This window comes from Varanus komodoensis, unplaced genomic scaffold (genome assembly GCF_004798865.1).
Source record: "Varanus komodoensis strain SLA01 unplaced genomic scaffold, ASM479886v1 scaffold1, whole genome shotgun sequence".
NCBI lineage: Eukaryota > Metazoa > Chordata > Lepidosauria > Squamata > Varanidae > Varanus > Varanus komodoensis.
The window spans coordinates 39,369,756-39,382,543 of record NW_025335268.1 but is presented as its reverse complement, the minus strand read 5'-3'; the positions used below and the strand labels follow the sequence as shown (position 1 = coordinate 39,382,543).

General features: G+C 40.9%; 1 protein-coding gene across 2 annotated transcripts in view; it reads left to right on the top strand.

The window, feature by feature from the left end:
• Positions 1–12,788, top strand: part of TAB2 (TGF-beta activated kinase 1 (MAP3K7) binding protein 2) — a 64,255-nt gene that overhangs the window by 31,220 nt on the left and 20,247 nt on the right. For both annotated transcript variants that reach the window (XM_044423006.1, XM_044422996.1), the window contains exon 2: positions 5,494–5,679. In XM_044423006.1, coding sequence (XP_044278941.1) covers positions 5,578–5,679 — 102 coding nt within the window. In that variant the 5' untranslated portion in view covers positions 5,494–5,577. The remainder of the gene's footprint in view (positions 1–5,493; positions 5,680–12,788) is intronic.

Here is a 12,788-nt window from a genome sequence, read left to right as displayed (position 1 = left end):
TACTTACTGAGGAGATTGTATAAATGCCCGTGCATGGCCTAGAGATTACCTCAGGCAGGTCATCTACATTGGAATGCCAGGATCAGGTGCCTGGTCTTTCCCTCAAACAGACCTTGCTGTTTGCAGAAGGGAGGTTTCTGTCTTTTGGACCTGGGTAAGGTGGAACTGGTATGGTTTGGGTTTGGCTGAGTAGGCCAGCCCAGGCCAATCAAACAGCAGTCTATTAAAATATTTATTCATAAGTGTTTCTTATGCTACTTTTTAGCTCCGAAGGCAGCATACTTAAGATTGATAACAGCAAGAGAGTCTCTGGTTTCAAGTTTACATTAAAGATATGACACTGAGGAGGAAAAGTGCGAGGAGAGAAAAAGAAAACAAGCAAACTCAGGACTAGTTGTTAAGGTTACACAAGTTATTATAAAGAGCAGCTGGTATGGAAACATTTTACAGTGAGAATAAGCCAAATGGAGCAATTCTCTCAGCAGAGCCAGCAGAGCAGCAGTGCTTTCCATTTCTCTCTCTGTGGCAGCCCGAAGGAACATTTAGCTCTTAAGAAAGCATCTTTTTCCTTATAGAAAGCATGGACCAACAGCATAAGATATAGGTTATTGAATTATTAACCTCAGTGAAAATTAACTCCCAATACTTTAAGGCTAGACACCCTCTTAACTATCACCTTTTTCCTGACTAGCTGCCCTTTTTGGAAATATACCCACCAGGGAAGAAGGAAAACATAATCATTAATCTGCTAAGGAATCAATCAAAAAATCTTTAACCCAAAACAGTAGTCATGGTTAGAGATGGTTAGTAAGAGCTTGGTATTCTATGAGAAGAATCAGCCCTCCGATTTCTCCTCTCATGTCTCCAATAGATGCATATTATGATAAGCATTTGAGGAAAAGCAATGCTTTTATAATGTATGGTGGCATGATTGATCAACAAGGAGGAATTGAGCCTTGGAAAAATTAAAAGATGAAGGAAAAAGTATGGCTTCTTTACTTCCAATTAGTTTTAAGATTAAAAAGGGAAATTATTTTTAAGGGAAAAGGATAAGATACTATAAGAAACATAATTTGAAAGGTTGGTTATACAGTGAAAAGTTCACCTATTAGGATAAATGTATAAGCAATTATTCCAATATTAAACTGAACAAGTTAAAATAAGTATGATAAGTTGGATATATCTTTCTGTCAAAGAGACACTTTGTGGCTGAAGGATATAAAATTTGCAGCTAGTCAAGCACTGAGAGAACTTTGGTCCAATATGTTTTTTGTTGGTGTGTTGCACCAAAAGATTTGAGAAAATGGATAAGAATTATAATGGAAAGTGCTGGAAATATATTGTGTAAACCATTTTGAGAGCTTTGTCAAGTGGTATAAATGCTTTAAATAAACATATAAATGCTTAGAGTTGAAAAAATAAGTGAATGGGACTTTTTACCGTATGTGGTGGATTTGTTATAAAGTTTTAAAAAATTAAGGAAATGCATACAGAAATACAGAAAATTTTGAAAATTAAGTTTCTTATGAATGCAAAGAATATGCTACTGAGTATTGTACCAGAAACTCTGTCAAGGAATATGGTAGAGTTATTTAATTATATGATAGCAGCAGCTAGAGATGTGATAGCATCAAAATGGAAATCAGAAGACTGCCCAGCTAAAGCAGACTGGAAAAATAAACTAGCTGAATATGCAGTTACGGAAAAACTAACTAGTTACCTAAATAGACCACCAGCTGAAGAATTTAATAATAAATGCAAACCTTATTATATACAATTTACTTGATGGAACTTGTAAAAATGCCATTAGTGAGTTACAATTGTAATACAATACTTCGTTGTTACTTTCCATTCCTTTAAATTTTAAATAAGTCAGCATTAAGAAATACAAATTAGAATAATTGCTCTATGAGTTTCAATTAAGTACTAATTTATTTAACTGACTGTAGAAGAACTCATTACTAAACTTTGTGAAATGTTTTGATCTTGATATAATGTGTAAGATTTGTGTAAGATCCCTTGGTATTCTTTTTCTGTATTCTACCTTTTAATGAAAATATTTTTTTAAAAGAAACTATGTTCACCAGACTTTTGAGAATGAGACTTTGTGGTGATAGGTGTACTGATATGTCTTGCTTTGAAAGGAAGTAATATTGTTTAAATCTTCCAGGATAAGCTGATAGTGCTTTTACATCTATATAAAGAAATTAAGTCTTGATATATAGCCCTGTGTACCAGTCACTGGGAATAGGCAAGATATAGATAGACAGACAGACAGACAGACAGACGCTTTACAAGTTGATGTTTTCTTTTATGGTTTGTACTGTTAATTTACTACTCTGTGTGCTTGGTGCTATTTGATGAAACGTTCACTTCTGATCCTGAGCCCATCCATACACATGGAGCAGCTTGTTACTGCATATTCTGCTTAATTGTTGAGGGCAATCTATGTGACCAGGTTTTTCAGTACTGTGCTAAGCCTAGCCTTCCTGTGCTCGGCAGCATCCCAGCTCCAGTACTTCCCAAGATTGCAGCTCTTGTACTTCCTAGCCATCATGATCATTTGCCCTGTTTAAGTGAAATACGCTGCTATGTAGTTAAAAATCTTCATCATTTTCACTCACAATATGACGTAGTAAATGATAATGATAAACAATCTAAATGGCATTACAAGCTTTCCTAATCAGTCCTCAAATAAGGGATCAGGGAATACCTGCAGTCAGAACACGCCAACGTGCTTTGTATGCCTTTGCTTGTGGTTCACTCATTATGATAGCAACAGTGGACTCGCACCTGGAAAATGCAGGCACCATGATTGCTACCTGGAAAACATGTTCATCTGTGTGCAAACATTCTGTACTAAAGAAGATGATGATGATATTATTATATAGTACAGCTTCTGGACAAACTGGAGCAATTATGGGTGTATCTAGAATAACATTTTAATATATTAGCAAAATTAGGATTATAGTTTTGAAAAGTTACCTTGTTATTCAAGAGCTGATATTTGTTTATTTTTATTGATAATTTTCACTGAAGATCTTTTTATACTGTATCACTTTGCTTTTGGCCTTGAGGCCTAAAGTTTTCAGCTTTGCCAGTCACCACCAGCAACAACACAAGCTTTCTTGAAAATTATAATATTTTCTGTAAGTGGGTAATAGCAATAGTAATTTATTCAGAAGCACTGCAGAAGATGGTGTGCATCTTAAAGATTACTTATTTGTACAGTAATTTGTCCTGAATATTAATTGCAGTATTTGTACTGATTAGACCAAGAATAGGTGCTATTTGTACTGATTAGATCCAAGAATAGGATCAGTTTTCCAGTTTCTCATTGATCAACCTTTCTTCTGGGAACGATGGAGGTTTTAAAAAAATGGAAGTGCGGTAATTCCATAAGCCATAGATTAAAAATGCCTTGTCATATAACATCTATATAAATACTGGCTTTTTTGTGAAGTCTCTTGTATGATGTAGATAGCTAGAAAACTGAAGCCAGACAGATCCAGAAGTGGTGCACATGTATATGGGGAAAACAGCATGCTCAGCCAGAACATATTTTGCTGTAGCAGTTCTTAGAGTTGAAAAAAACAAACTGCTGCTTCAGCAAATCAGCAGAATATATCTCTGGCAGTGATTAGTGTTGTAGTAGAAAGATAATGCGAATCTCTGGCTGTACACACAGTTCTTTGCCACTGTGCCTGTCCTTCCATAGAATGCCATGTTACAATAATTTTATCTCACATCTTCCACTCCAACTCCTCATTGCAGCCTTCAGTAATACAAGAAAAACAGTAAACAAAAGGGTTTTGTGGAGCACAAAAAATTCAACACCAGCAAATTCATAATAGTACAACAGAAATGACAATCAACTGGCCTCAAACATGCATTCAAGGAAGAGGATAGCTAGATCTTCAGGGCAGCGAATTCTAACATCTGTACACTGCTGAGAAGAAGGTTTCATCTCAAGTCCCTGTCTTCCACATTTATCTAGTCAAAATGCCATGCAGCAAGGCTTGTTCTGATGAGTCAGGTTACTGGAGGAAAATCTGGTCTTTCAGCTATCAAGGTTCCAAACTATTTAGGACTGTAAATAATTACTACTAGATAATTGGTCCTGGAAACAGATTGTGACCCAGAGCGAGTGATACGACATTAGTACAATTAATATGGCCAAATTGCAGGACTTCTTGTTGCTATATTTTGGACAATTCAAATCTTCCAGGCCTTGTTTTGTGAGATTACAATGCATTCTGGAAGTTACCAGGCCTTGTATAACTGTAGCTTGTTCAATTGGAGAAGTAAATAATGCTGGGAAAAAACACTCCTGACCAGCCACCCCTTAAGCATTACTAACCTGTATATCTGCTTCTTTAGATGAAGTGCCATTGCATTAAGAACCAGTTCTTTCTGGTTCAGCTGTCCCTCATACCATTGTTACTTCAATCCTGTCTGGAGAGCCGATGTGGTATAGTGGCTAAGAATGTGGGACTGGAACTCAGGAGATCTAGGTTCTGGTCCCCACTCAGTCATGGAATTAACATGGACTTTGGGCCATCTCACTCCAACCTATCTCAGAGGGCTTATTGGATTTATATCCCACTTTTTCCTTACAGTGACTCTGGTGTTGGTGTTGGTGTTAGGATAAGATTGGGAGGAGGAGAATTGTGTAAGCTGCCTTGCGTTCCTTGGAAGGAGGAAAGGTAGAATATAAATGTAATAAATAAAGAGCTCACTTTAATAGTTAGCCTACATTTATTGTTTGATTTGGCCCTTCCAGAGCTTTTCTAGACTAGAATCAGACAAAAATGAGCTGTTCTGCAATAGTACAGTGCTTCTGGTAGGCTCAATTTATACGCTCCTTGTAAGAGCTCCCACAATGTGCCTATACCATAGTTGCACATTGAATCAGAATAGTCACAACAGTGGATTACTTTCAAAGTTTACAACCTACAGTATGGAAAACAAAATGTGCAATACTGAAGCCCTTAGAGAGCTATCATCTAAAGATTTGTTGCTATAAGCTACCCTACCCAAACTTTAAACATCTTTCCAAGTCAAATAGAATGTTAATTCATGGCTGAAAAGCCATTTTCATGTTTTATGCTTGTGGATAGGGATGCACTGTTGCCCATGGATGCATATAACTTTAGGGATTCACAGGCTTTTCTGTGGTTTTCAAATCATGATTGTTAGGAAGTTGAGGCCTGCCCATATCCAGTGGTATAATGTTCAGTTGGAGTCAGTAGAGTGGCTGCACACACAGGTTAATTTCTTTCTATCATACTCAAGGCAAGCTTAGCAACATAGGTTCTTCATAGTCCATCTCTGATTAAATGTGTTGTACTATGTCCATCCATCCTAAAAGTGATGTGGTTCTCTTCACAGGGTAAAAGGGAGTATTTCTAGCAGGTATGACTAACCTAACAAAATAGTTTAAACAAATAAGTCATTTTATTGTAATAGACTTTTTCACATTTTGTTTTACAGAAAATGCTTGAAGAGACGATGGTTAATTCGCACTAAGGCCTAGAACTGCCTATTGAACCAAAGTCCTGACCAGGCAACATACGAATGGCCCAAGGAAGCCAACAAATTGATGATCAGGTTTTACATGACCTGCGCCAAAAATTTCCAGAGGTACCTGAAGTTGTTGTGTCCAGATGCATGTTACAGGTCAGTGTTCTGCTGTTGTTGATTTTCTAGGCACTTTAATCTAGTAGAGACATGTAAAGTTGCTTTTAATGTTTTTCCCATTAACTTATTATGTGTAAATTTCCTGTAATAGATATTTTCCTTAATCCCACTTTTTATATTACCTTTCGCTTTCCTTTCTATTCATTTTTAGCCATTTTTATTTCACCCTGGTTGCACAACTCCCTGAACCTTAGTTTAACTTACTTTGGCCACAGATTTAAGAAACATATATAATCTGTTTCATAAGGTCCTCACAGAAAGAATTTACCACTTCTACCATTTGATTGTACTGTAATTGTGGTGTGTCCCTATACACAAGCATCCAGAATCTGACACACCTTTTTATATGGCTCTCCAATGGGAACGCTAGAGCTGTTCTGATAACTTTTAAAATAAATAGCTAAGAGTTGGGCTTGGAAATATATAGGCAGTCAATGCATGCAGGCCAGAATTGGTGTTATATGATCTGACCATGGGGTCGCAATGGGTTGGACCTGACTTCACGACTAACAACAACGACAATGATCTGACCATCTGGTCCCTGCTAGTAGTTAGGCTGCTGCATTTTGTACAAGCTGCAGTTTCTGAACTGTCTTCAGGAGCAGTTGCACATGGACCACATTGGAGTAATCTAGTTTAGAGATTATCAGAATATAGATTACTGATAGCAGGCCATCTCTGTCCAGATAAGGGCCTCACCAGCCAAAGCTGGTAGAAGAAACTCCAAGCCACTGATGCTATCTGGGCTTCAAGTGTCAAAGATGGCTGAAAGAGCACTCCCAACTGTTATCCTTAAGGGGAGTGTGACCCTATCTACAACAGGTTGAATTCCCTCCATCTGGTCAGAAGAACCACCCACTCACAGCATCTCAGTTTTGTCTGGATTGAGATTCAGTTTGTTAACCCTCATCCAATCCATTGTCATAGCCAGGCAGTTCTTAAGTACTTCCACAGTTGCTCCAGGAGAAAAAAAGCCTCATGTCATCTGCATTCTGAGGGGAGTACACTCCAAAACTCCAAATGGCCCAACTCAATTGATTAATGTAGATGTTGAATAGTATGGGGGACAAGGAACCTCATACTGGAGAGTCTTGTCCCAGTCATCTGTTCCCTCCCTGCTGGCTTTTATTAATGGGGGGAGCGGGGAGCAAGGATCCAGTATGGATGTGATTTTGCTTGTTCAAGAACCTTGTCAACATCCCTGAGCTGTACTAACTAGAATTCCTCCAGTAAAACTTGGGTATCTCATGTGATTTCACTGCTATAACACTGGATCCCAAGTCCTGGTGGATGTGAAAGATAAAGATGGTCTGCCCCCAGTGGCTAATGGATCTGGATGATTGCCAGATGGCTCTGGCAGTTTTTCTGGCTGACTTTGCTGGTGCTTCTATCAAAGCCTTGGTCTCTCTGTGGAATACAGAAATGACCCGGACAGTGGACACGATCACTCCTAAGCACCCTCTTTGTTGTAAAGCTCATACAGCTCCATGGTATACGCCAGAGTTGAAAGTGATGAAATGATGTAGGAGACAACTGGAGTACCGATGGAGAACTCCCAGTGAATGCAACCAAAACCTAGCATGTACCTACAATGGGGTATATTTTGAGGCAGTAAAGGCTGCAAAGAAACAATACCTCACTGCCTCTATTCAATCCTCTCTCTTCCAGCCCCAGACACTCCTTGAAAGCATATCTGACCTGCTGTAGTCCAGTTTTACAGGATGAGTTTCAGTTGGTACAGCTCAAGTATGTGGACAAGGTGCTTGAGGAGGTTTGTGCAACCATCTCTGCACTAGTTGCTCACCCTTCCTGGCTTATAAAAGCCAGCAAGGAAAAAATAACTGGCTGGGCCAGGGAAGTCATCAGTGCTTCTTTGGAAGAGGAAGTGCTCCCATCCTGCCTTATGTGACTGCTTCTCAAGAAACACTCTCTTGACCTGGAAAAATTGAAAAAGTACAGGCTGGTAGCAAACATTGCTTTCCTGGGCAAGGTTCTAGAAAGGGTAGTTGCCAACTCCAGACCCTCTTTGATGAAACTGCTTATCTGCATCCATTTCAGTTGGAGTTCAGACCTGGTTTTGGCACAGAAACAGCCTTGGTTGCCCTGTATTATCACCTATGCCAGGAGCGAGACCGGGAGAATGTGACCTTGTTGATATTTCTGATCTCTCTATGGCTTTTAATACTGTTAACCATGGTATCCTTCTGGAGAACTGGCTGGGATGGGAGTGGGCAGCACTGCATTGCAGTGGCTCCACTCCTTGGAAGGCCATCTCCAAGGGTGCTTGGGGAATTCTGTTCAGCCCCATGGGTTCTCCAGCATGGAGTTCCTCAGGGGTCTGTTCTGTCCCCTATGCTATTTCACAGCTACATGAAACCAGTTGGTGGAGTCATCTGGAGCACATTGCCATCAGTATGCTGATGACATGCAGCTCTATTTCTCCTTTTCATAGTTGGCAGGTGAGGTTGCAGATGTGCCCAACCAGTGTCTAGCTGTGATAATGGACTGGATGAGGGCTAACAAACTGAAATTCAGTCCAGTCAAGACTGATGATGGGTGATTCCTTTGCCTGGATGGGAGGTATTCAGCCTGTTCTAGATGGGGTTGCACTGCCCCTGGAAGAGCTTGGAGGTGCTCCTTGATCCATCTTTATCACTTCAGGCTCAGGTGGCATTGGTGGCTCTGCGTGCTTTCCACCAAGCTTGGCTGGTGGCCCTGCTGCACCCCTTCCTGGGCAGGAATAGCCTGCCTACACTAATCTGTGCTCTTGTAATCTCAAGATTAAATTACTGCAACACACTCAGAAATGGTTCTAAAGTTGCAGCTGGTGTAGAATGTGGCATCCAGAATAATTACTTGGACCTGGAGGTCCAGACACATAAGACCAATTCTGGACTGCCTGTATTGGCTGCCTACTTCCAGTCCTGATTCAAGATACTTGTCTTAACCTTATAAAGTCCTACATGACTTAGGACCAGAATACCTGTTAGAGCACCTCTCCCAGCCCCAGTCTACCTGGACAGTATGCTAATCCTCTGGGCCTTCCTTTGGGTGCCAACCCTTTAGAGGCTGGGATGGTAGTAAATAGGAAGAGGGCCTTTTTGGTCCCCCCGCTCCCCATTTGGTCTGCCTGGCACCAAATTTTCCATCTTTTTGGCACTAGGTAGATTGTAAGGGTAAGAGGGTAAGATAGCCCTCTTTGCCAGATGCCTTTAAAACATCTGTGGTAATTCAGGGGCCTAAGATGATTAGCTAGGTGCTTTTCTTTTAATCTTGGATGGATCTGTCTTGATTGTCTTTTAATGTTCTTTTTTGTTCTTTTAAATTATGTTTTAATTCTTAATGTTTTTATCTACTGTATTTTTATATATTGTACTTTAAGCCACCCTGGGAGCTTTGGCTATGGGAGCTATAGAAATTGTCCTGAAAGTGCCTAGCAAATATGTTACAGGACCTTAGATGGCTGCAAGATGTCCTTTGGGCCAGCATGTAGTAGGCCCTGGACAACCGTATAGAGCTGTGCTGGGTGGCAAAGAGAAGATTGAATGAAAGCAGTCAGGTATTGTTTCTTTGTTGCTCTCACGGCCTTCAAGTATATTTAAGTATAGACATACACTGTAAGGTCTTGATTGTATCCATTAGGAGTTTTCCTCTGCCTGCATTCTAGCCATCTCATTTGTTTCATCACTCAGTTTCAGGATATGAGCTCTACTACAGGGAGTATGCTCAGGAGTTTCCTCGGCCTAGGCCATTTCTGTGTCCCAGAGATCAACCAGGGATCCAGCAGGACAGCCAGCCATATCAACCAGAAGTTCCCTGCAGAGCCCTCTGGAAACTAACTGCAAGAGCATCTTAATGGGTGTTTCACTCCTGCAGAGGGGAGTAGTCACTGTTAGTCTTAATATCAGCAGGCAGTAATTTGACCATGACAAAGGAACACTATCCCCACACCCAACTAGAAAAAAAAAACAAAACAAAAAACAGATCTAGTGTGCCTTGCTGCATGTTGTGGGGCAATCCTATGGATGTCATGGAGTCCATGAAATCCTGAGCCGTCCCAGTTAAGTGCTCTCAGCACAGATGTTAAGATCCCTCAGAACCAACAGTATGGGGGACTTTAACATCACAAATGAGACAACCCCTCTCAACTCAGGTAGGGAGACTATTGGTCACAGGATGGATGGTTCACCAGCAGAATCCCCAATTTCTTCCTCTGGCCCAGATGCAAGCATTCTGGTTGGAGAGGGAGCCTGGAGAGGGATAGAATTCTTATAGATCATAGCAGCACCCCCGTCCTGTCCCTGTAGACTTCCCTGATGCTGTACCAAGTATACTAATGGGCAGACCTAGAAATGACTAATTTCCCTGTGTTCCACCTACCCAGATCTTCATTATGCATGCCTCTGTTGAGACATGGATGAGAAAGACCCTATCTGGTATTTAAAAGCAGCATCTAGAGACCTGAGGGCAGGCTGCTAGGATAATCACCAAACCTGTGGTTGGGAGCAAGACCAGCACACAGCACAATCATTAACTGCCTGTGTCAAATTCCCCTTACTGGCTAGCCTTCCACCCAATGCCATATCTCCCTCTACCTGTCATTACACTGATTGCCCTCCCATCAGGGGCCCCCACTTGGTCCCATCTGCTTCCTTCACTGCAGATACCCAAGGCCTATATGCAGGGGAAAGACTCCCCCCTCAACCCAAGAAAGAACAACAGTGTTAGAGTGGGGGCCCTTGTCCTTGCATCCCCTTCAAGCAGCTCCCTCAGGGGCAACTCATTTTGATGTCATCTCCTTAGGGTCATTGCTGCTGGGGTGGTACCACCCAGCTTTTGGCCAGCAGATATATTTCTGTCTCCCCACCAGGTGTGGGGTGTTGGCCTTGATGGAGTTGTCCTTCTCCGTACACTACACAGTCTCTGAAACAACTCTCAGAAGTACTCCAATCCACCAGCCCCAAAACCAACCCGTGGAGAAAGGCTGACAAGATGAGACTTGTTTAGAGGCCAAAGCAGGTGGGGTTAGTGCTCAGGTCTGCAGTCTTCAGGAAGTCCTTGCTGGTCTTTCTTCTTTAAAGTGATTTTTTTTAATGCTACAATAAAATCTAGCAAGGAGCTGTTGGAATACAGGTCAAATTATTCCCTCTTTTAGTGTGCAAAACTACACAAGGTCACATAGTCTAATTTTGATATTTTTTACAAAAAGAGCATGCATCTCAAGATGCTAGGAAAGATGATTTGTAATAAAGCCCAATGTGTTTTTGCCCTGATACTTGGAGGTGTATTTTTTGGGGGGGTAGTGTAAAACTGCCTCAGAGGAAATTGTCTCCTCAGTTCAGTAACTGGCAGAATCTTTACCAGCATTTTGTGACATTTATTTATTTATTTTTCGATTTATATCCTGCCTTTTTCCTACAAAGGGCTCAAGGCAGCTTACATCATTCTCCTCCTCCATCTTATCCCCACAACAACAACCCTGTGAGGTAGGCTGGGCTGAGAGTCTGTGACTGGCCCAAGGTCACCCAGTTGGCTCCATGGCCGAGCGGGGACTAGAACCCAGATCACCTGAGTCCCAGTCCCATGCTCTTAACCACTGCACCACACTGGCTCTCTTCCAGTGCCTTCCAGTCTGTACTTACTGATTTCTATACTATACTGTACTTTCCCCATCAAAGTAAAACCCTTCCTCTGAAACTTATGGCTCTAAAGGCAAAAAAGATGCTTTTCCTTCATACAGTGTACTATACTGGAAAATCCAGCTTCTATCTGTAATAAAATAAGATGAGAAGATTGTGGTGCTATTGAAAAGAAGGGGATGGACAATGCAAGGGTCTTTTGCTGGCTAGAGAGCCATGGAATTGGAAGAAGCTGTATCCCATGTTAGATATGCGTAGACAGGATGTGTGTTTAAGTTAAAGGGATGTTCAGGGTGCACCACGAAGAAAGGTTTAATTTGGTACACATGTAGCACATGGCACACAAGTACTAGACAAAACTGAAATACGAGACATATTTACATTTGTAATATGAAATTTGCCCCTTTAAAAGGCCAGAAATCCAGCAACCTAGGGCATGCATCTAGAATTTCAGAATAGAAGCTCAATTAATAGAAGCGCCCCGAGGTTTCGGCAAGGGGCGGCATAGAAATGTTATAATAATAATAATAATAATAATAATTATTATTATTATTATTATTATTATTATTATTATTATTATGGTTCTTTCCAGTGTCTGCAAGCCTATTTTCACACAAATATTAGGACTTCCTCTCCTTTCCACAGACACTTCACAATTCTAGTCTGGAGGGTCCCCAAACTTCCCAGAGCTTATTCAGGGCTTGTAAGGGAGGGATTTTTTCTACTAGTATACAGGTGCAGTGGTATACAGTTCCTTCTGTGTGTGTCTAAAATTTGTTTCTGGAGGGTGGGGTGGGAGTCCTAATGATGAGGGAGGGTAGAGATGTGTATCTTCCTTTGATAAAAACCCCCCGTCATTGCAGCAAAGTGCCAAGAAGTTGAACAGCCCTCATCTTCACCTACAGCAGCTGGGGAGGAGGTTGGAGGATGTTTACCACCTTTGTGTTGCTTCAGAATTTTGGTAGCCAAGGAGAAGTGTGCAGGAATAACCCCATAGGTGGTCAGCTTGTGACCTGAGGCTTGGTTGAAGAAGAGGAAGAAATTGGGATAGAACTGTGAATCATGAACCAAGGCTCTTTCCATGAGATATAGTAAGATATGAGAGGGAGTGCCCTAGGAGAATTTTACAAATCATAGAGGTAGTTGGTCTCAGAACATGAAAATTGTCTAAATAAGCAAGAACAGATACTGATTTAAATCAGTGTTTTCCTGCTCAGAATTGATATATTTTTTTCTGGATGGGCATGGGTACTAACTAGGAAAAGGAACAAATAAAACATACTGACTTCTGTTTGGGTTTGCAAAACCCTCAATCCAATGTAGGAGACAAATCAAGGTGACAAAACATTTTGTTGTTTGAATCAATAATGTTTTCTATATGGTGGCTTGTTTAAGGGCAGCAGAGCATTATTCCTTAAAACAAAAGAGTATGTTGATTGCCATAAGTGA